The 22595-nt window shown below is 54.2% G+C and overlaps 8 protein-coding genes across 8 annotated transcripts; 2 read left to right on the top strand and 6 right to left on the bottom strand.

Annotated features, from left to right (window-relative positions):
* The first annotated feature begins 353 nt into the window (after nt 1-353).
* BO80DRAFT_428595 (uncharacterized protein) lies at nt 354-1469 on the top strand. The gene has a single exon (XM_025720292.1). The coding sequence runs from the start codon at nt 614-616 to the stop codon at nt 1199-1201; it is 588 nt and encodes a 195-aa protein (XP_025571410.1). The 5' UTR covers nt 354-613; the 3' UTR covers nt 1202-1469.
* A 2099-nt stretch (nt 1470-3568) lies between these two features.
* On the bottom strand, nt 3569-5854 carry BO80DRAFT_428594 (uncharacterized protein). The gene is made up of 2 exons (XM_025720291.1): nt 5630-5854; nt 3569-5581 (listed from the first exon to the last, which is right to left on the bottom strand). Exons 1-2 carry the CDS (start codon nt 5801-5803, stop codon nt 3662-3664), a joined length of 2094 nt encoding a protein of 697 aa, XP_025571409.1. The 5' UTR covers nt 5804-5854; the 3' UTR covers nt 3569-3661.
* Nucleotides 5855-7167: 1313 nt separating this feature from the next.
* BO80DRAFT_428593 (S-adenosylmethionine synthetase) lies at nt 7168-8986 on the bottom strand. The gene is made up of 4 exons (XM_025720290.1): nt 8823-8986; nt 8700-8757; nt 8534-8561; nt 7168-8478 (listed from the first exon to the last, which is right to left on the bottom strand). Exons 1-4 carry the CDS (start codon nt 8897-8899, stop codon nt 7478-7480), a joined length of 1164 nt encoding a protein of 387 aa, XP_025571408.1. The 5' UTR covers nt 8900-8986; the 3' UTR covers nt 7168-7477.
* Nucleotides 8987-9181: 195 nt separating this feature from the next.
* Nucleotides 9182-10749, top strand: BO80DRAFT_428592 (putative signal sequence-binding GTPase GPN3). Its single transcript, XM_025720289.1, has one exon. It carries the CDS (start codon nt 9495-9497, stop codon nt 10368-10370), a length of 876 nt encoding a protein of 291 aa, XP_025571407.1. The 5' UTR covers nt 9182-9494; the 3' UTR covers nt 10371-10749.
* Nucleotides 10750-10955: 206 nt separating this feature from the next.
* Nucleotides 10956-11720, bottom strand: BO80DRAFT_428591 (uncharacterized protein; the record flags this gene model as incomplete). Its single annotated transcript, XM_025720288.1, has 2 exons — nt 10956-11453; nt 11599-11720. A coding segment is annotated over one exon (498 nt), but the record flags the coding sequence as incomplete, so codon positions are not given.
* A 207-nt stretch (nt 11721-11927) lies between these two features.
* Nucleotides 11928-15832, bottom strand: BO80DRAFT_428590 (uncharacterized protein). The gene is made up of 4 exons (XM_025720287.1): nt 14982-15832; nt 13887-14799; nt 12312-13837; nt 11928-12256 (listed from the first exon to the last, which is right to left on the bottom strand). The coding sequence occupies exons 1-4, from the start codon at nt 15428-15430 to the stop codon at nt 12175-12177; spliced, it is 2970 nt and encodes a 989-aa protein (XP_025571405.1). The 5' UTR covers nt 15431-15832; the 3' UTR covers nt 11928-12174.
* Nucleotides 15833-18275: 2443 nt separating this feature from the next.
* BO80DRAFT_415602 (Zn(II)2Cys6 transcription factor) lies at nt 18276-20398 on the bottom strand. The gene is made up of 3 exons (XM_025718146.1): nt 19963-20398; nt 18600-19901; nt 18276-18546 (listed from the first exon to the last, which is right to left on the bottom strand). The coding sequence occupies exons 1-3, from the start codon at nt 20156-20158 to the stop codon at nt 18515-18517; spliced, it is 1530 nt and encodes a 509-aa protein (XP_025571404.1). The 5' UTR covers nt 20159-20398; the 3' UTR covers nt 18276-18514.
* A 290-nt stretch (nt 20399-20688) lies between these two features.
* BO80DRAFT_428588 (H(+)-transporting V1 sector ATPase subunit H) lies at nt 20689-22521 on the bottom strand. The gene is made up of 3 exons (XM_025720286.1): nt 22095-22521; nt 21507-22026; nt 20689-21449 (listed from the first exon to the last, which is right to left on the bottom strand). Exons 1-3 carry the CDS (start codon nt 22396-22398, stop codon nt 20837-20839), a joined length of 1437 nt encoding a protein of 478 aa, XP_025571403.1. The 5' UTR covers nt 22399-22521; the 3' UTR covers nt 20689-20836.
* Between the last annotated feature and the right edge of the window lie 74 nt (nt 22522-22595).

Genomic DNA, 22595 nt, shown 5'->3' with positions numbered 1-22595 from the left:
TCTTTTCCTGTTCAGTCCCTGCTTACTGTGTATGCCTCCTACATACCTCTTCGGTCACACCTGTTGCTATCATCCCATACCCCGGAAGTTTAATCCATCCCACCAAACTAGCAGAGTGGTAGACTTTGCGACACGTAAATCACCCCATCATAGAAGTACAACACGAGACATCGACCAGCGTGGACACTGGACACTGAACAGCGAACAGCAGGTGGACTGACCGATACATACGGCTAGTGGTACAGCATACCGTCGAATACGGAGGACGATAGGAGAGGCCCAGTCTAGACCCGGGGATCAACCGCTTGCAGAATCTGCCAGATCAGATGGTCACCAGGACGGATTGCTCTTTTGGGCGTTCCGTCGGTCACGATCCAGCCAAACCCAGTCAAACCCAACCGCCGCCTTCTCCCCTTAAGTATTTTTCTCCTCGTCCGTCTTCTTCTTCTTCCCCTCCAGATTCTTCCCCCCAATAATTCTCAACCCCTCCATCCCCTCGCCAGTCGGCTCCAGTCATCTCCCTCCGCATTCTTATACTGGCCCCCCCCACCAATTGCCCTTGACTCATCACCACATACCCAGTAGTTAGACTACTAGACTGGTCACAATTACAATGGCCGTCACCGCAATCGATATCATGCCTAAGAAGCCCTCCTCCTCTCCTCTCTCCTCCAACAACCCCTCCATGAATAAGCGCTGGCCTCCCCTCGCCGACAAGTCCTCTCTTCCCTACAAACTCACCACCCTGTCGCGCCAGAAACTTGCCCGGGAGGCCACGGCTCCGGATCCGGACATTCGTCGCTGTCTCGGTCACTTCCGTCTGCACTGTATGTCGATGGAGTGGGCTCAGAAGGACATGACGACGCGCATCAACTCGTTCGACCTGGAGGATGACGAGTCCGAGAGTGAGGAGGAGGACCGTGAAGACGAAGACAAGAAGAAGGGTCCCGAGGACCGCAAGGATGAGGAACAGGATCGGACCTCCAAGGACGAGCCGGCCGAGACGACAGAGAAGACCACTGTCCACGTCAGCTTCCATGTGTCTGCTCCTGCAGTCTCTACCGATAAGACCGATAAGAAGGAAGAGAAGAAGGAAGAGGGACTCCTCGAAAAGGGTCGCAACTGTCTCGAAAAGACCGTCCAACGGAAACACTTTTGGCCTTCACCTGGCCAGTGTCTGCCAGTGCGCATTGCCGGCTGATTCACCACATCACATCACACCACACCACTTCCCACCTCACAACATCACAACATAATCTAATAATCACGACGACACGAGCTACGAATTTCTTAATATCATCTCATTCATCATACATACTTGGCGGAGTCACAGCACTCATTATCGGTCCATACGAGCTAGGAGTTGGAAGGTTAATATCACCACATCATCGGAGTTACCAGTTAGATTGGAAGGACCATATGTATCTAGCAAAAGTCAATCAATAAATACTACATCTATCATGATTCTATCCGTTGTCTACTCCATTAACCACACACTATACATATACAGAATATCTCGTACATAATAATATCCATACCGATCCAAACCATAAGCAGTCTCATACCCTACATAGATACATAGTAGAGTAATTCCAGGCAAGCCACGTACCCATGCACTTAATCGTATTCGTACTCCATACCCTGTACCAGCCAGTATCTACATAGTACATACTATCTAGGTAATAATGCAAGGATCCAATCAATAAATCTCACGAACCCACCGGCAGGGACATCCCTCTGCAGCCAATCCCTGTACATATCCACATCATCCACTACTATGTACTTACAGCACAAGACATAACGTAAAACCAGAATTAAACCAACGTGTTTAATGCGTGACTTATTTACATCATACACACACATCACTAGTAAGTAATCAACTGAAGTAACCAGAGAAGTAAACCAGTAGACAGAAAGGATGTGGCGTGGCAGCATTACATGGCGCGGCCTGGCATGGCGTGGCGTGATGCATGATGCACTACAGCAATCACCCAACAACATCGATACCATGATAGGAATGCCTTAATTGGGCAGGTATAGCGAGAGAAAGTAAAGCGAGGATACCTATTTAGATCATACTACGTACTGACAAGAAAATGATAATGATGATGGTGATGACGATAACAATGATGATGGGGCGAGTGAGCGGGTAGATGAGTGAGTGGTATTGCCAGTTGCCACCAGACGGAACTAAGATCTGCATGGAGTAGGGATGCGCAATGGCGAGATCCACCATTTCGGATTCATAGCCACAGGGTTACGTACTTTGATTCGATCGATCGGGAGGGATGAAGTACGACGTGCTTGCTTTAATATTATCTCCTCTATTATACATAGTAGTACGAGTAGTATGAATGGTGGATTATAGTACTTATACTTATCCTTAAATATCATACTCACTACGGAGTACACTAAAAGTATTAACCTACCTACGAGAGTACTATTATATTCATGATATTCATTCCGTTCCTTTATTCAAACTTGAATAGATTAACGCCTGCGAGGTAACGCATAACATCTAGAGATGTAAATCAACCACTCCCCCTACGTACTTAGAAACTTCAATCAATTCTTCTATCCCTTGAGAAAACTGACTATGTACACGGTTAGACCCGCCTAGGTACATTTGGCAAAGCAAACCTACTAACCGAACTAAGAGACTGGCAAAAGACTAGGAATCTGAGCCACCTCCCTATACCCTTCCTTCCAGGCCGTAGCCCTAACTATGGGTTTTAGATTACCAACATACTATGTAGGAAGAACATGCTGCTAATGCGTCGACATGAATTACGAGCAGACTAGTTATACTTCCCCAGTTAGACATGAGTCCTGTATGTATTTGCAAAGTATCTTCCCACCAACAGCGTGTCATCAACCGCCTAGAATGCTTCTTTTCTTTATCTTCAGCCAGAAACCCGCCCACCTTGCTTGCAACGGTTGCATCGATCACGTAGTTAAATAGGTGCATCATCATCCTGTTCAGCTCATCTAGCCATTAATCCCCCATTACTATCTGCTATTACTATCTTTTTTGTAGGGTATTGTAATATATTAACAGAATGCAGGCGAAATTCGACTACCGCCACATCTACACGACTAGCCGGATCAGAAATGTTGAGAGATACTGCAGAATATCAAAGAGGTTATGGTGCCTGATCTGTTTATTTTGGTTGATGTGATGGTGTCGGGGTGCAGTGGCAGCAGGCAGGTGGATATGTTGATGTTGATGTTGATGATGATGGTGTTGGGGGGAGGGAGCAGACTATTATGGGGAGCAGTGGGGTGGTGGTAGGAGTAGAGAGGGTGGGAGGGTGTACTGTGTATAGGTATATGGAGGTTGGGGGTTGTGTTGAGGTTGTTGTAGGGTGATACAATGTTGGTATGGGATGGTGGGCTTGGTGTTGAGTTGGGGGGTTGTTTAGTCTGTGATTATTGTTGTCGAGGGGCTCGTTGTGCTTCATTGGTATAAGGTTCTGCAGTGGACTTGATCTAGAATAGTAGATGAACTCGGCAAGGTAGGTTCTTGTGGTGGCAGTCAGTGGTTCTGGTTCAGCATCATGATTGTTGACTGAGAAAGAATAGTAATTAACTATGTAATGCATGGTCATCATAAATCTACCAGGTATTATGAACGCCCGCTAACCCACACAAGTAAACAGAATCAGGCAAAATCATCATCCCATCCCAACTGCGCATAGATGGATTTCTCTGGAGTCACCGGCACCGCAGACATACTCGGCACGGCTAACCGGGCACTTTTCACAGGCGTAGCAAATACTTGTGCTGGAGTGGCAGCAATACTGGTGCTGCTGGCCTTCACAGGGGTCTCCCCTGACCCAGATTCGGGCATCCTGTTCGTGATCACAGGCACAGAGACCGGAATGGGAGTATTGGCCACACCCAATTTTGGCGGCGTATCCATGATCATTGATGGCCTACTTTGGATGGATTTGACTCGGGGCAGATATGCGTCCACGTGTCGGGCGGCGATCGGCGTCGATGGGCCCATTTCCGTGGCCTTCGTCATCGGGGCGGAGGCTGTGGTAACTGGCTTGCTGGGAACGCGGAAAAGGGGTCCTGAAAGACTGGGTGATGCGTTCAGATCACTGGTCTGTGGCTGCGACGGCCGCCGCGTGGGCGTTTCCTGGATCGCCCCGAGGTCGGCGGATCGGAAGAGCCCTGAAATTGAGCTGGGGCGGATATTAGAGCCGGGAACGATCTGCGGCTCGCTCGTGAACGGGGAAGATCCCTTGAAGGACGGTTGAGAGAGACTCTTCGGTAGAGGCATGGCCATGGCCTCCTTCTTGCGACTCCCCTTGGGCGTGGCGGCGACCTGCACGCCTTGGCCCAGAGGGTTTCGGACGGGGTTTTTGGGCTTCCTGGAACTGCCGGTGGTCAGTCGTTTGTCGGCATCTTCGGCAATATCCTTGGCCACCAGCTCGCGGTTCGGTTTGCGGAGGGCGTGAATCGCAGCGTCCAGCTCTTTCTTTTGCTCCACCAGCATCTGCATCTTCTTCAATTTGGTCTCGTGCTGGCGTGCCACCGCATTGAGATCCACCTCGCGGTTCTCAACCCGTTTGGCTTTCTGGATGCCGCCGCGCACATTGGCGCTGAGGGTGGGCAGCAGAGGATCCAGCGAGTCTCGTTTCGTGTCGGCTGCCGGGGTCGTGTTCGAGCGAGTGAGGGATGGGGGATGGCGAGTCTGGGACGGCGCCTGGTCCGTCAATACGCGTTGGAACGCGCGACGACGAGACTGCTTCTGCGCGTGCTGTCGCTCCACCGGGGTTCCCGGCTCCCGTGTCGCCTTCTGAGGCTGCTTCGTAAAGGGCGAGATCGCAGTCGAGACGCCCAACTTGCGTGTAATCAGTTTGCACTTGTCCGGCAGACGCGATGCGTAGAACGGGACGATGACCTCGGTGCAGAAATCACGGACGGCATCGCTCTCGACCTTCTTCCCCGAGAGATGGTTGCTGCCGTAGTTCTTGGCCGTGTCAGGAACAACAGTCTCCTCGAAGCTGACGGCATGCCAGATGCACAGTCGGTCGAGGTGAAGTTCCAGCATGACAGTCAGGTCTTGCGGCTTCTTGACACTCTTTGTAGGCTTGTCGGTGCCCTCTCCATTGCCCTCGTGCTTCTCGTCGGCCATAGTCGCCTCCAGAGCCATGGTCTCGAGAATCAACAGAATCTGCAGCTGCGTTTCGCGCAACCGCAAATCCGCAACATGCTTCTTCGACTCTGCCTCTCTCGACATCTCCGACGGAAGACCCTGGTCGAGTGCACGATCCCGCCACCACTTGCGAATCAAGTCCCCTTCCTCAGGATACAGCCCATTCTTGCCGAGTTTCTTCTTGGAGTTCTTGCGCTTGCGCTTCGGCTGCGCCTCGTCATCCGACACGCTGAGCAGGAGGTCCTGAATTGTAGATGGTAGAGTTTCGCGATACTTGTGATCCATCCTCTTGGCCGTGAGAACAGCCTCTCTGTAAAACTCGACCAACTGCACCGGTTTCGCCGACTCATTCCCTGCCTGGAAGGCAGCACGACATCGTGCCAGAGGGCCTTTGGCGAAATACGCCACGGAAGTCTATCCCTTAGCATTTATTTCCCAAATCTCATGAAAAAGCGCACTCACCTTGGAAACATACAACGCCTGCAGATACTGCTCCCGTAGACCATCGAGCAGTTCCTGTGGCGACTGCAGGCCATCCCCCCTACCATCATCCAACCCTTCAACACCGTCAGCAGTAACACTCTGCTCCCCAACCCCCAGCAGAACCGGCCCTTCGGAACTCGAACTGCGCACCATCTCCAGTTCCTGCACCTGTACCTCTTCCACCCCCCCAAACACAACCTCCACATCCACACCCCGTCCCCTCTTCCCCAATGCAACCCTCCCATCCCCCGGATCCTCCACCCTCGCCACCTCCCACCACTCCCCAGCAGGCCTCTCCCTCGGCCTTTCAGCAGCATCACGACCACTCTTCGCCGCAACAACGACCTCCCCCTCCCCCACCCCCCTCAACCTCAACAACGCATACACCCCCCTCTTCACCCGTTCGACCACCCACACGCCCATCTCTCCACCCACCCGTACCGCAAGAACCACATCCAACCCATTTTCCAGAACAGGTATGTACCCCTCGAATAACCACCCTGGTAGTTGCTGTTGTTGCTGCTGGTGATGAGTTTCAAACTCAACCCACGTAAACGGGATATTGTCGCGCGCGAGGACGGTTATCGGTGTGAGGTGGAAGGGGGTATCTGAGTGGGTCTATCATTGCCATCTTATCATTAGTTATATACTTCCATATATAAGAATCAAGCCAGTGACAAGAAGGGGCATACATACACGTATACTAATCTGTGGAGTTATCGACGCCGACGACTTAGCCGATGCGCTTGTGGAAGGGATTGCGAAGACATCGTTGTCTGAGTGCGAGGTCTTGCGCTTTTTATGTGAGTTAGGAGTTGAAGAGAGATTGTTTGGGACGAGGTTGAGTGGGATGGGGGTGAGGGCTGTTGCTGTTGCGGTGGCTGTTGATGAGATGCGGGTGGCCATGGGTATGTCTGTATGTGTATGTGTATGTGTATGTGTGGTGTGGTGTGTGGTATGAGATTATGCGCTCATTGTCGGATGTCGGAGGAACTTGAAGAGGGAAGATCTGGTCTAGTCTAGATGGGTAATGGGTTGGGCAATGGGTCGAGATAGTTGTGGTGGATGAAAGTCGAGGTCCCTCTGTTCGGGCGGTCGACGCGTCCGCGGAGTTGGGTCACGCGTCGCGGCGGAGGGGGCGAAGTCATTTGCAGCCGCCTACGGAGTACTACCAGCATGGTATGGTACTCTACACATGGAGTATGGATTATGGATAGGAAGCATATCTAAGACGGTAAAACTACATAGATAGAAAAGTGTCGCAAGAGTATTGATTGGGAAGCTATTTACACGCAGTTCGATCTGAGTGCACTCGGCTAACCCTAAGTGGGCACGGCCCAAGTAGTTGCACTTAGCCTACAATCTACTCGACACCGATACACTCCGACTCTAAGTATAGCACAAGTATGCATCATTATTATTCTATGCTAATGTTTAGATTAGCGCAATGGCTTTCACCATCTATGTCACTCCTGTCGGAGCCACGTCCGAACCCCCGTGCGGGACAGGCCACCACGCCGGATGGCCATCCCGCAGATAGTACTCGGTCCTGAGCCTGGAGGCAGTGTTGAAGACTTTCGCTCCCGAAAACGCCGAAACAACCCTCCCAAGGTATATGAAAAGTGGTATCATGTTGAATTTATCCTCGCCGAACCCGTCTCAGAGAGACCATGCAAAAGTTGAACAAACATCCAAACATCAAAAGGTGCTTTTTTGACATGTCTATGCTCGTGCTTTGAGTTGTTGAAAACAAAGCAAAATCATCACATTCGTAACGGAATCTGTCTCAGAAGAGAAGCAGGTCCACGGTCACCGCGAGCGACTCGCTTAGAACTTGAGGGCCTTGGGCTTCTCCCAGGAGAAGTTCTGGTTGGTGAAGTGACCGTTCTTGGCGGTCTGGAAGTAGATGGGCTTGGCCAGATCCAGCTCCTTAACAATGACACCGGGACGGAGGTCAAAGTTGTTGCGGATGATCTGGACGAGCTCATCGGAGGACTTGGAGGAGGTGCCGTAGGTCTCGACGAAGATGGAGAGGGGCTCAGCAACACCAATGGCGTAGGAGAGCTGGACCAGAGCACGGCGGGCAAGGCCAGCGGCAATGAGGGACTTGGCGATCCAGCGGCCGACGTAGGCAGCGGAACGGTCGACCTTGGAGTAGTCCTTACCGGAGAAGGCACCACCACCGTGAGCACCCCAACCACCGTAGGTGTCGACGATGATCTTACGGCCAGTGAGACCGGCATCACCCTGGGGACCACCGATGACGAAGCGGCCGGAGGGCTGGAGGTGGTAGACGGTGCGGTCGTCCAGAAGCTCAGCAGGGATGACCGACTTGATGATCTTCTCCTTCAGGACAGCGCGGAGCTCCTCAGTGGAGACCTCGTCGCTGTGCTGGGCAGAGATGACAATGGTGTCGACACGCAGGGGCTTGACGGCACCGTTGTCGTGAGCGTACTCGATGGTGACCTGGGTCTTGGTGTCGGGACGGAGCCAGGGGATGGCACCGCTCTTGCGGGCATCAGTCATGGCCTTGTTGAGCTTGTGGGAGAGGACGACGGTGAGGGGGAGGAGCTCAGGGGTCTCATCGGTGGCATAACCGAACATGATACCCTGGTCACCAGCACCGAGCTTCTCAAGAGCCTCCTCGTAGTGCAGACCCTGGGCGATATCGGGAGACTGCTGCTCAATGGCGACCAAGACGTTGCAGGTCTTGTAGTCGAAACCCTTCTCGGAGGCGTCATAGCCAATGTCCTGGATGGCACCACGGATGACCTTCTGGTAGTCCAGCTTGGCGTTGGTAGTGATCTCACCGAAGACCATCACCATACCTGCAGGTTGGTCAGTGCATGGTTCAGATAAGATTAGATGAGGTGGGGAACATACCAGTCTTGGTGGCGGTCTCACAGGCGACCTACAGGGAACAGATCATGTTAATCAGACATTCACATGCACGAGGGAGAGGCGGTATCGGAGAGAGCGTCGGCCAATCACAAGGTGGGACGCGCAAAAATCCGATAAAAGCCGATATAATCCGATGTGGGAGCCGTACCTTAGAGAGAGGGTCCTCAGCCAGGCAAGCATCGAGAACGGCATCGGAGACCTGATCACTGTAGAGGCAGGTTAGTCAGGCACGGATCCACCAAACCAGATGAAATTGATTATGTGCACATACGCGATCTTATCGGGGTGACCCTCTCCGACAGACTCGGAGGTGAAAAGGAAAGTCGAGCCGTTGGAAACGCTGCCCATTGTGAAGAGTGGAGGGGGAATGTGGTGGAAGAAAAAAAAACTGAGGGGGGAGAGAAGAGGAAGACGGAGAGAAAGGAATCTGGGAGAGATAAAGAACAGAAAGTGAGGAGAATAAATGGAGGGAGGGAAAAGGGAGGAGGGGAAGAAGAGAAAAGAGGAGAGGGGGCCCGTATTAATGTGTCTCCGATGGCGCCATTCCCTCCGGCGGTCGGCGGGGGCAGAAAAAAAAAAAAAGTAAGGGCCAAAAGAACAAAACGGCAAGGAAAAGAAGGGCACGAAGCGGTTCATGCACCGGCCGCGGGTTTCTATTTGCCAACCGGAACCCCTCGAATGCGCGGCTGATCCAATCGGCGCTGACAGACGGTCCCCGGGCTTTCTCAACCTCAACTTCTTTCCTTCCAGCCTGCCTCCAGCCCTCCGTATTACGGGTCTCTTACTTACTCCGTACGGCGTGATTTTCTCTAGCTTCGGTGATTTTCTTGGGTGCGTGAAACTCCGAACTCGAGACGGATCCCACTACTAGCTTCACTTTTCCCCTCCTTGTCAGCATCCTGGACCCCGCGCCTTCACCACCACTACCACCACCACCGTCAGCATGTCCAAGTACGGCGTCCTAGTGATGGGCCCCGCGGGCGCGGGCAAAACCACATTTTGCAGCTCCATCATCCAACACCTCCAAAACACCCGACGCAGCTGCTTCTACGTGAACCTTGACCCCGCCGCCGAAACCTTCAACTATGAGCCCGACTTGGACATCCGCGAACTCATCACCTTGGAAGACGTCATGGAAGAGCTAGGACTCGGTCCCAATGGCGGCCTCATCTACTGTTTCGAGTTCCTACTGCAAAATCTGGAATTCCTCTCGGAGGCGCTCGATCCGCTCAGCGAAGAGTACCTGATCATCTTCGACATGCCCGGTCAGATCGAGCTGTACACGCACATTCCACTGTTGCCGTCGCTGGTACAGTTTCTGTCGCGTCAAGGGCCCCTGAACATCAGTCTCTGTGCGGCGTATCTGCTCGAGAGTACGTTCGTCGTGGACAAGGCCAAATTCTTTGCCGGCACGTTGAGTGCCATGTCTGCCATGTTGATGCTGGAGATGCCCCACGTCAACATTCTGAGCAAGATGGACCAGGTGCGGGATATGATCTCGCGCAAGGAGTTGAAGCAGTTCACCAGTGTGGATATTAACAACCTGCTGGGCAGTACGGACGAGGAGGGGACGACGACGATGGAGGGTGATCCATCGTCGAAAGATACGATGTTGAGTGGCGGGTCGTTCCAGCAGTTGAATCGCGCGGTCGGCCAGCTCATTGATGATTTCAGTATGGTTTCGTTCCTCAAGCTGGACGTGCAGGATGAGGACAGCGTTGCGGCGGTTCTGAGTCACATTGATGATGCGATTCAGTACCATGAGGCGCAGGAACCACGCGAGCCGTCGGACGCCCAAGAAGTGGATTACGAGGATTGAGCTGTAAGCGGCAGGGGCTGAGCGCCGCGGCGATTACGCCATCACGTCAGGATCGGGGCCTGACTAGCGCATACTCCGTCGAGGTATATTAACTAGGTTGCAGCGGGATGAACCCGCTGCTGAGTAACAGCAGCAACAACAACAACACCACCCCGTTGGAACCGCCGGCACCGTCTGCCATAAGCATCCCACCGGGTGATGGGGCCAAAAAAACCAAGGGCAGAGATTCGTATCAGATACGAACAAAGACACCGAAGGAATCGGGCGATCAACCATTCCGACAAAGAGGAATGTGAGCCGAAGATCATGTAATTGCCAAGCATGACACCTACACCATACCTAAGACAACCCAATAGCAATGCAAACACCACCAATCATGTACTTTTCCCTCCTACATAGATATCCCGTGTAGCAACGAAGCTTCCCAATGAGCATTGCTCTTATCATGCTCCCAATCCTTGCAGTGTACATCACACACCGCCCAAATCAACCATTGATCCATGCAGTCATTATCATAAGCCCCCCATTCCAACCCCATCCCTTCCCCAACACCTGCCAACGCAACATCATATAATCCCGATCAACCTATCTACCTCTGCCCCCTAACCCGGTAGCATACCCCCCCGCCATGGCAGTGCCAGTCACGGCACGTCCCCCCTCCACTCCATCTCTGAACCCATCGACAAACCCCCCCGCAACACCCACGAACCACCCTACATCCCTACCCGTTTTCTCAATCCCAACGGAATAGACGTACCATACGACGGCCAGCACCAGCGCCCACCACAGCAAGCGCAGGGCCAGATTGACCCAGAACATGACGAGACGGCGAGCATAGTCGAGGATCTTCAGGGAGATGAGGAGGACGAGAGCGAGGATGATGATGGAGACGAGGTCGGGCATGGAGGAGGTGAGGAGCGTGGCGAGCGGCTGGATGAGATAGGGGTCCAGGTAGGTGGTGCGCAGATTGAATATGTAGGGTGTGAAATAGGTGGAATGAAGGGTGGCGAGGTGAGAGGTGATCGGGGTGGAAGTCAGGGTTTGGAGCGTCGGATGTTGTTGGATGAGGGAGAGAAGGGACTCTATGAAGACCTCGGTGGTTAGGGGTGAGGGTGGTGAGGGTGGGAGGCATTGCATACCCGGGAGAAAATCCATGGTGGAGACAGCTGGGGAGGAAGAGAGGTCGGTCGGTCGTAGTTTTTTATACGGGTTGAAGGATGGGTAGACGGAAGGTCGTTCGGAGAGAAGTCGGGTAGATGAGATAAACGCGAGCGGTCTAATGCTATATAGGACCTATAAAACGGGAACTGCCATGATTGTATGAAACCCAAGAAAGGACAGCGATGGTCGATGAAGGAGTCGGGATCTTCCTCGGGACTTTCCACGGCCAGATGCTCCAGCACAATGCGCCCATGCGCGGGCCAATTAGCGCCCGAGCGCAGCGCCAAACCAGACAAACAGCCGCCCGGGGGTGGATCTCGTGATAAGACTAGACTAGGAAGGGGCTCGACCTCGTCGTTTCTACATAATACAATCTACATCGTATCTCTCATTCGCGTGTCAATCAAGGTGGTATACAACTGTACATCTAGGCGGTTACACATGACCACTTCGTGATCGTGAGATATATACAAGTCCATCTGGCCATGGACCCCAGTCACCATATACAAGCCTCGGAGGATGCGCAGCACCTCGTCCAAAACAAACATGCGCATCCAAAACATTCCTCACGCTAGTCGACGCCCAAACACCGCCCCATGAGATTATTTTATACAGCGCAAAGCAAGGAGTTATGAAATCGACATCAACCCATCAGGGCCTTGAACGTCTCGCGTTCGGCCATGATTTCGGCCTGGAGCTTGCGAGTCAGGCGGAGTGCCTCATCCCTGTTCCTTGTTAGCAACGATTCTGGCCAGAAATTCCAAGAGCAGGACTGCTTACCGATCAGACTGAAGTTCGCCAACTTCGATTTGCGCCCGGTTCATCCGGCTCACAACTTCCTCCATTTCCGAATCGGCGTCGCGAAGGAGCTTCTCCAGCTCCTTGACCCGCCGTTCCAAATTCTCCGACTGGATGGCCTCATCCAAAGCCATGCCCTTGCCGCTGGTGGTTATCTCGAGCCGGGGCGACCGCGCGCCAAAAGGCGTGGTCGGAGGCATGGGCGACAAGGCCGCGGGGCTGCGCGCACCGTTCTTCATACGCTTCAACTGCGCATTGTGGCTCTCTTCAAGGGCACGCACTTCCTCCTCGTGACGGGCCATTTCATCCTCAGAGTACTGCTGCGCCATCACCAGGATGTCCTCCATCTCCTTGAGCCGGGCCTGCATTTCGTTGATGCGAGCAGCCGACAGCTGCTGCTCCTTCTCACCCTTGCCAATGGCCTCGGCCAGACGGCTTCGCAGGGCGTGGTTGCTGGCCAGCTGCCGTTGCACATGCTGCGCGAGCATCTCCGTCCGGCTGACCGACTCGGCGAGCGAGCCTTGCTCCGCCATGGGTGACTGAGCCGCGCTGGCTTCGGCGATCTCCCGGTCCGCCTGGAGTTGTCGGTAAGCCGACTCCAGGGACGAGGACGTGGCGAGAACCTCTGCGAACCCGTCGCGGTCGCACTCGAGGTCTTCGGGGACAGTGATGTCATGCTCCTGCAACAGTACACGCAGGGATGTGGTCTCCTGTTCGGCCCGGTCCAGGTCCATCTTCAGACCGGCCAAACCTTTCTCGCACTGCCACTTTTGCTCCAGAGCGTCCTCGGCCCGCTGACGAAGATCATTCACCTCTTCGCGCAAGTTGCGGACTTCGCGTTCGTAGCCCAGCTTGCGCGGGGAACCCATTTGCTGTGCGCGGGCGACCTCCAGCTCCATGAGCTGAAGCCGCTTCTCATATTCCCGGGCATCGTGGGCCTGGCGATCAAGCAGACGCCGAAGAGACTGGTGAAGAGCATCACGCTGCGCTTCCACATCCTCGATGCGGTCCGCCAGGTTTTCTCGGGGAGACTCATTGCGCTCCTTGGCAGATACCGAATTCGACCGGGACAGGCCAGGCGTACCGGGCTTGGTACGCACGCGAGCCAGCGAGTTCGACCGCGACAGGCCCAATCCGACATTTCTTGAGGTTGGCATCCCGTCCTCCTCGGCAATCGATGCGAACCGACTGCCTTGCAGCTGGGCAAGTGAGGCGTTTTCGATTTTTAACGCTTCGATTTCTTCCAGCAGCCGCTCGACTTCCGAGGGATCGGACGGAGGGACGGCCGATTGGCTACCTTGTTGCAACTGAGGGATAACGTCATCCCGGAGATGGTCCCGTTCGTTTCGCAGCTGTTCGAGTTCAACTCTCATTGCTGTTAACAGATCTTCAAAGTTGTCCTTGATCTGCCGTTCTTCCGCCAACTTTCTACGGGTACCATCTAATGCTGCTTCGAGCTCTTTCGTCCTAGACGACAAGTCTGAGAGGTCTACTCTCTCTCGTCGCAGCTAATGCGTGTTAGTCCGGGGTAACATTGTTGGTTAATTGGATTCGTACCTGGTGAACCTGCGACTCTAGGATCTGGACGTGCGCCTCGGATGCCGCTCGACGGCTTCGCTCTTCTTGCAGCTTTTGAGACAAATCCACCTTGAGCTGAGCCCTTTCCTGCTCGGCGGTGCGTTTATATTTCTCAATATCTTCGATTCGACCGCCTGCCTCATACGCATAGCGGATGGAGCTGGAGCCCGAATCGGAAAAGTAATCGCTCGTACGGCGATTGGGGGTATCTAAGGGGACATCCGACTGCAGCCTTTCTACCAGATCCTCCAACTCCATCTCCCGCCGGATGGACCCCGCCAGCTCCGAGCTGATCTCCCGCAGTTCATTCTCGAGTTCTGTCACCAAAGCTGTTGACTTTGAATCCAGAATACTCCCACTGCTCAACGATGGGTTTCGCTGCGGAAGAGGCACCTGAGGCCTGGTGGGATCGAAGGGAACCGTGGTGGAGGGAGTGATGGAGAAGTGAGCGCTGTGTAGAGAAGGAGGCATCGGGGAGGGCACCGGGGAGCGACCGGTCTCGGAGATTTCGGTGCTGGAGGACTCTGCGCCAGGGGATGAGGTTGTAGCGCGCCAGCCGAAGAAGGAGCTGATCTTGTTTGCAGGGGTTTTGGGCTGCTTGGAGTCTCCGGACGAGGACCGGCTGGGTGAATCTATATGTAGCGGGGGAGGACGGTTGGTGGGCAAATGCAAGGCCATGGTTGTAGCCCGCTTCGGGACAAAGGAAGGTGATTTGAGGATGGGAACAAACGGCTCGCTGACAAGACGGCTGTGCACGGGAGTCCCATTCGAGAACTGGGCGGAGAAGGCGAGATGGTTGTGGCGGTTGTTGCTCTCGTCGTCGTCCTCGTCGACGAATGCCGCGGAGGTATTGATACGTAGATGGGACGCGGACGGACCACCACGGGGAGATCTGGTAAAGAGAAGAAAGAGGCCGGTATTAGTCTTGCCACTTCTGAAAGGGAAAGGCAACATGAAACGCCCTCTCCAAGGCTGCAGAAGTAGCATGCATAAGCTTAAGGGACTGCAGCCAAGCGAGGGGGGCCAGCAGGGGGGTGGGGGGAAGGGCACGAGCAGGGTTGACGGCTGTCATACCTATCCAGATCCCTTGGATCAGAGTGAAAGGAATCCTCGTCCTCCTCGTCGTCAACCTCATACACGGAGCCGGGGAAGGACAAGGTCGAAGCAGGGGAGAAGTCCAAGTTATGGACGACAGGAGGGGGGGAGACAGGGAGTAACGGCGGATCTGCAGCAGAGTCACCCCGGGGGGACAGCAGGGGCGAGGAGGGCGAAGAGGGAGGCCTGGACTGGCGCGACAGGATCACAGCATCCTGGGGTACTGGTTTCCTGCGCACGAAGGAAGCAGAGGGAGGAGGGGAAGAAGGAGAGGCGGCGGACGAGGGAGGGCGAGGAGGGCTTGGCCAAGCGCCGGGGTCAACAGTCCCTGGAAATGTAGGATGATAAGTTTGGGACTGGGAATGATTATGGTTTGGGCTTGACGATAAAGCGCCCGACGCAGGCGGAGAAGACCAGCCGGGGGCCATGAGGGAGGGCGGCACTCTAATTGGCAAGGTGAACGCCAACTCTCGGGATAGATGACAAGAACAGGCAAGAGACGGGAAGGGGGCAGAGGGAAGATCAGAAACAATCGTTGGTCAATGGGTTCAGGATCGACGCAGCACCCTCATGGCGACAAGAGCAGGAGTGGCACGGGGCTCTAGAGGGAGTCGGCGAGTCTGAGGTGAGGGAGGATGACACGCGCCGCTGTAAAACTCAGGGGACGGAGACCCATTCCTGGGGCGGGTTTTCTTTGGGGCTTTCAGACAATCCCAATCAAGATGGATCAGTCCATCAAGCCGTCAATCAAGCAATCAATGAGCGACAGACCCGGTTCGGGAAGAACCAGCAGTTGGTTAGTAGGAAAATTTGGGCGAGGACGAGAAAAGGAGCAGCGGCGGCAGTAGCAGCAGCAGTCCATGCCAACTGCAGCCGTCGCGGGCGGTTTGAAAGGGGCGGCGGCGGAGGAGACGGAGATTCCCCCAGCCTGATTGGCCCCGACAAAACGAATTCCCGGATTGGTGGGGGGATCTCTCGCCAGCATCGACCTCGACAAGACTTTGTGTCTGCTCAGCCCGGAGGGCCAATTCCATCACTGCCAGCTGATCTCAGCCTGGTTCCTCCTGCTAGTTACTATCTGCCTCGCTCTCTCACTTCTATCCCCTCCTCATCCGCACCTGCAATGACCTTCATCCATCGTATCCGCCCTCCCGAGCCAGCTTCGCGTCCAGGCCGGGCGGCCGATCGGGAGCTGCCCCACTCGACATCGGCGGTAGTAGTGGCAGTAGTCAACTAGTCAGGGGTAGAACCGTCGGTTCAACCCAGCCCGATGATACTGACTTCCATAGTCCATCCATGGATGCACCACCACCACAATCCAGACGGACAAAGAAGCTGTGTGCCCTGCAGGATCCGGTTCCAGAACCAACCCCCAAACCAACGTTGTCTCACAAGGCTGTCTCCTGAAATAGCAGCGCTTTCCGTACCTACTAGTGCACAGTACAGTCAGCAGTATTATGGCCCCAACCTCTCCCAAGTGATTCCATCCAGCATGAGGCCGATGCCGACACCAGACTAGTGGCCGGTGCGTATGCAACCGAGCAGTTGTGACCCAACTTTGCAACTGCATTCAGGAGTCAGTGCAGACTGCAGACCGACACACCTCATCCCATCCACACAGCTACAGTGCTGGAACTCCACTTGCGGATCACCGCAGGTGATGACTGGCGGAACCGTGGTAGAGACTGAGACTCCCGCCTGCAACTGCAAGACTAGCTAAGCGCCCGTCTCCTGCCTCCTCCTGCGGTTCTCCGTCCCGAACCAACAGTCCTCCTCCTGACTACTGCATCATGTCGCTAGTATCGCGTTAGAGACTGACCCCTCCAAAAAGCAATCTGGCACGCGATGCTAAATTTATCTCGACGTGAAACGGCAGCCGACAGCTGCTTAATCTAGACCTCGATCGTCGACGGTTGGCTGCAATAGTGGCATTGGTCTACTATTCTGGACGACTAATAATATGCCTATGGTCTGACCACGGTTACTCGGTGTCTCTCTGGGAGGAGATGACGATGGATCATCCTGACTAGAGTTACCGCTTCGAGTGCGGTACATAGACCATCACATTAATTAATTAACCTAGTACGGAGTACTCCGTACAGACTTAGAGCAATGGAAAGAAGAATAATGAACAGACCACACACACGTATGTCATTACGTTCCATATCCATCGTATCCCACCTCTATCTACTCCGTAGGTACCCCGATCCGAGACCTCATCTATAGCAGACATGCAATTTATATTCACCAATTACTCGAATAGCTTATTACTACCATAATTGAACTATCCCCGTTTCCTTATCACTTCCATTACTCTAATTTATTTCTTAACCCCTAAGATAATCCCCAATTCTTCCCACCCTCAAAAGTAAATCAAAATCCCCTTTCCACCCATGATGTAATCCGTGTCCATCCCCCAAGAATGAGAAAGTATAATGCCCTAAGACCCGGGGTTGAATAGGTGGGTAGATAGGGCAAGGGGCAACTTAACTTTCCTTGACAACTGACTTCTTCTTTCTCTTTTACATCTATCTTTATTCGCAACCTTGTTTTCTTTCTATGCTTCTCGTTATACCTTCTATTTACTGTATCTTGTCTACAAAGGAAGAAAAAAACAGAGAGATTGATAAAGCAACGCTACTAATTTTATCCCCACGAGAGAATACACGTAGGTAGTAGGTAGTATGTCTAAGAAGAAAACGCAGGGCCACGGACGGAGTACAGGGATAGCGCAGTGCTGTTGGCCCCCGTCCCGGCGGCCCCCTTTGCCCTGGCCCTGGCCCTGTCCTGGCCCCTTGCTGACACAACCGGACCGGACCCTTTTTCTAACCACACCAACTACTAACTAACTACTAACTACGAACTACATAGGTAGGTTGCTAACCTAACGCACTTTGATGCATGACTAGTATGGAATAGGTTAGTCAGTGTGTGTCAAACATAACTAGTTACACATGCATGTACTATGTGTATTAGGTAAGTGTAGTGGCAGGATTAGACTCTTTAGTTGCATTTGGGTAGGTAAGTCAGTCAGTAAGCTGTGCTTTATATAGATTCCGATTCGGTGGTTGGGTTGGGTACATTTGACGGATTATTCGGTTGTTTCATCTTCATTTCCGAGGCGGGAGGGTTACCTAGTCTGTTTCTACTACTCTGTACTCTGTGGTATCGTAGTTTAGGGATGGGTGGATGCATTTGGGTTAGGTTAAAGCTTAGTAGGTTGCTGTTATATTAATGTTTCACGGCGATAGACTATTTGGGAAAAGGTATATTGCAGTATGTACTTTGTAGATTGCGAGGTATTTATATAAGATAGGATAGGAAAGTAGGATCGATTTATCGCTAGATAACCTCCAACGCCGTGTATATGGAAATATTTCATGCTCCGATAAGTATAACGCCTACTCTGCCGGTGTAATCACACGAATAAGAAAAAGAAGAAGTATAAATGCACACCGACCAACGCTCTGCTCATAACGCACATAAAACATATCCTCGTCTAAGAAGAATCCCTAATACGGGATAAAATCGAATCGCATCCGATCTATACACGTGGTCAGCGATGGCTGCTGGATTAGCAGTAAATTGGCCTCATACCTAGATATTGACTCCATCCCTCGTTCTCATCCAGCTGATTCCCCCAATATTGTTCGAGGAATTTCAACGACTGCAGCACATTCGGTACCCGGATGGTGTCGTGTAGGGAGGATAGTAATTGTCGCACCCGTTCGCGGTCCTCGCCCCGTGCCTCGCACCCGGCGATAAATAACGGCGTCGTGAGCATGACCCACGGGCTTAGTCCTGGCGATGGCCCGATCTGGGCCGTGCATTCGAGGATCCTCTTGACCGAGTCCTGAACCACCGGCGCAGACACGTGCGTCTTGCGCAGTCGACGATGGATCTGGATCAGTGCACTGAGCTGGAACGCCTCGTTGCAGAGCATCAGTTGTTGAATGCACTCCGCCGAAAGACCCTCCACTACCCCTGGGTAGAATGCGGGGTGCGAGGCAACCTCTTGTTCCATGAGATGGCGAAGGGAGGACTCTAGCGCTGCCGCTTCGTTGTGCATGCTAATCTCATTCCCATGGACAGCGCTTGCATCTTCTTCCTGGCTCTGGTTCCGACTCTGATGCTCTCGCCACGCCACAGCCCCAATCTTCCGGAAAATCGTCGCCAGGTTGACCGTGAAGCCCCAGTAATCATCCAAATAGTCTGGCGACGCCGACTGGCCTGGCCCACTCGCGCACATCTGATCTGTTGGCTCACCAATTGGCGGCCCATTTCCCGTCAATGCTGTGAGCGACACGATTGACCGATACCACCGGTCGAGGTACCTTCGGAACCCCTCCGGCGACTTGGGCGACAGTGCCCCGCTATTAGCCGAGGCTTCCATGAGGGCCCTGGCTCCCTCGATATGAGCGCGCCAGGAATTGGGGTGAATAGCGCCGGAATGAATCTCAGCTAGACAGAGGGTTCGCGCGGTCGCAAGCAGCGCATCGGAACCCTTGCTTGCGGGATTCTGTAGTTCCTTCCTGAAATGTTCCAAGCTGAGAGCCATGAAGCGTGCGATTTCGGGCGCGGACTTGACGTTCTCGGATTGGTTGTGTAGCGCTTGTAGGTGGATTGCGGAGAGGGCCATGGTGGCGTAGAGGAGGGATGGGGTCTGGAGGGCCATGGGGACCAGCATCTTGCAGATATCGCGCTGCATGCCTGAGTGGCACGCTGTGATCTGAGAGGCATCGTTGAGGAAGTGGTGAAGAAGCGACTTCTGGTCGGTACTCAGGGAGGCAAAGGGATCGATATGGCGGACCAAGGTGGTGGACTCGGTCGGAGTCGTTGTGCCCGGGAGCACCGCAGCAGAAGATTTGGTGGTGTAGATGAATTCTCCGGGAGAGTATTCTGAGCAAAAGGAGAGTCAGACAGTGTACATCGATAACCGGGATAGGCGATCAATACTGACCCAGTTTTTGCATGCCTCCAGTTCCCACGCAGGCCCCGAACCTTGAGCGCGAAAAGGCCCGGCCTCCCCACTGTAGCTGCATGGCATAGCGACATTGCGTGCCCGCCGTCATGCATCGGCCACAACTAGGCCGCTGCTCGTCGCATTTCTGCCGCCGGGCTTTACATCGCTTGCACCCGGTGAAGGACCGAGACATGGAGTTGGTGGTGATGAGGGATCGGAATGCGGTGGCTGCTTTTTCGTCTCGGTTCTTTTCTTTTCTCCGCAGTTTTTCGCTCCCCCGGTTCAGGGGCGTTCGTCTGATCGTCTCTCCGCGGCTGCAAAGATAAGCACAAGCGTATAGCGGTATCGGGCCGATGGAGCTCAACGTTCGGTGCAGGAAAGAGCAGGTGTGTCGCAGATGCGCCACAAGCCCGTTGAGGTCGAACGGTCAGTGCTAAACCCAAGGGAATCCGATGAGATAAGGCGAATCCGGCCGGACCCGCGGCGTTCAGGATAGCGGCCGATCATCGATCCACCGGCTCTACCAATCGTCGCCATCAGAAGCGCCGTTGGGGTCCCTGTAGATCGTGGGCTGATGTCTCAGATCAATGGTGCATTGCTTTCATTCTGCCCCATACTGGCCTGCCATCGTCCTCAATCTATCAGTTCAAATGTATCGTCCCTACGAGGGGCTGCTTCGGCGATGGGATGGTGGTGTTTCACCGAAACCTTATCGGCCTGATTGTTTGCTATGTGCACAAGACGATGATATTCAACTGGTTTACGCTGAGAACCCATACAATACAGCCAAGGTGTCTGTGCCCGGCCAGAAAGACGCAGATCAAACAAGAACTGGGTAGTATTTCACATCACACCACACCTCCCCGGACCACTAGTCGTCGAACGTATAGCGCAGCCACTCCCCAACGGCCCGCAAGCTCTCCCACCGCACTGACTCGTCCTTGTCTGCCATCAGCTCCATGACGCGGGCCTTCAGACCCAGCTTTTCCAGCTGTCCCCGCCGTTCCGGCAGCACCTTCACCAGGTGGCCCACATCGTTACAGGCAATCGCCAGCACCTGCTTATCGTTATCCCAGGTCTTGGAAATGATTTCGGCCAGTTTCTTCGGCAGCGCGCCGTTGTTGTCATCAAGGATCCGGCGAGCATTGTCTTTCCAAAAGGTAGGGTTGCGGTGGGGCGGAGACCACCGAAGGTGGCCGGACTGCAGCTCAGCGGCATACTGATCGAACGTCGTCTGCGTCTTGGTGTACTCATCCAGCATGTCCGACAGAGATTGGAGGTCCTCCAAGAGGTCAGGATCGGTCAGGTGGCGACCGGAGAGGTTCGTGAGGAGGGCAGGGAGGCGGACAAAGACGGCGACTGGGAGCAAGCTGGTGCGGTTGGTGGAAAGGAGGTTGTTGAGGGTAGCAAGGAGGAGTCGCGTCGTCTTCTCCTTCGGCGAAAGGCGGAGGAGGTGTGTGTACAGCTGGATAAACTCTTGGTCCCTACATCCATCATCGTCAGTGCCGCTCCATTACGCACTCCCGCATCACGTCACATACGCTTGCAGATCATCACCGATCAACTGTCCTTCGAAGCTGAGCTGCCAGAGAACAAGCAGAACCCGGTACAACAGCTGGAGTCCAACTCCACCGGCAAGACCAGGCTCGATCGCGCGCGAACTGCCAGCCAGGGTGCTTGAGCTGCTATCTTTGGCGCCTGCAGCAGCACGCAGGATCTCGATGAGGGGGTCAACCGTCTCATTTCTCTGCTTCCAGAAAATCTCACGGGATCTCGAGGTCCGTAGCAATGCCGACAACTCCTGGACCCCGATGTCCTGCAGCCCGCTGTCTTGGTTCTGGGTCAGGGTAGAGAGATAGGTGTACAGCTGCGGAAGCGCTTCATCATCCCGCGCAGCTGGCTTGGACGACGAGCCCAGGCTGACGGAGACAAGGTTGGTCAGGAAGGTGGAGGTGAGCAGAGGGATCGGGTCTTCGGCGTTGGAGGAGTGACGCAAGAGGGGGAGGAATGGCTTGTAGGGATCGGGATGCGCGACCAGGGCGGTCGAGAGGGAGGGGACATCTGCAGTGTAATGCTGATCAGCATACCATTTCACTCGGACAACTCGGCCGGGAAGAGGATGCCCGTACCGTTGATCAAATCCGCGGCCAGCACGAGGATGTATTGCACAATATCGGTTCTCCTGGAGGCGGAGTCCAGCACGCTCTTGCCTTCGGCGCCGCCCGCGAGCAGACTCACATACCCGGCCAGATCTCCCTCGACAGTCTGGCGTCGTTGCTCCTTGCGAACCTTGTCGACCGCTTTGATCTTCTTCAGGTGGTCATCGGTGATGTTCCCAGCACGGACGGCTCCCTCCCACGGGATGGGGCGAGCTCGGATGTTGTTCTGTAGCGAACTGAGATAGGTGGGTGGCTCCAGGGGAAGCGACGACATTGTGACTCCGGTGAGGGGGGGAGATCAGGAGCCAACCGGAACGAGAGCAGTGGAATTGAGGGGAGAGGGGAACGGGGGGTGGGGGAGGTGGTGAGGGAGGAGGAGGAGGTTGGGGAAGGCCAGGGAGGAGCCGATGATGATACGAATCACGTTCCCCGTCATGTATCTACTACTGCGACTAGTTACTACTCCACGGC

The sequence above is a fragment of the Aspergillus ibericus genome (assembly GCF_003184845.1).
Source record: "Aspergillus ibericus CBS 121593 unplaced genomic scaffold BO80scaffold_49, whole genome shotgun sequence".
In the NCBI taxonomy this organism is placed as follows: Eukaryota; Fungi; Ascomycota; class Eurotiomycetes; order Eurotiales; family Aspergillaceae; genus Aspergillus; species Aspergillus ibericus.
The sequence above is the reverse complement of the archived record's forward strand: the minus strand, read 5'-3'. Positions and strand labels throughout refer to the sequence as shown.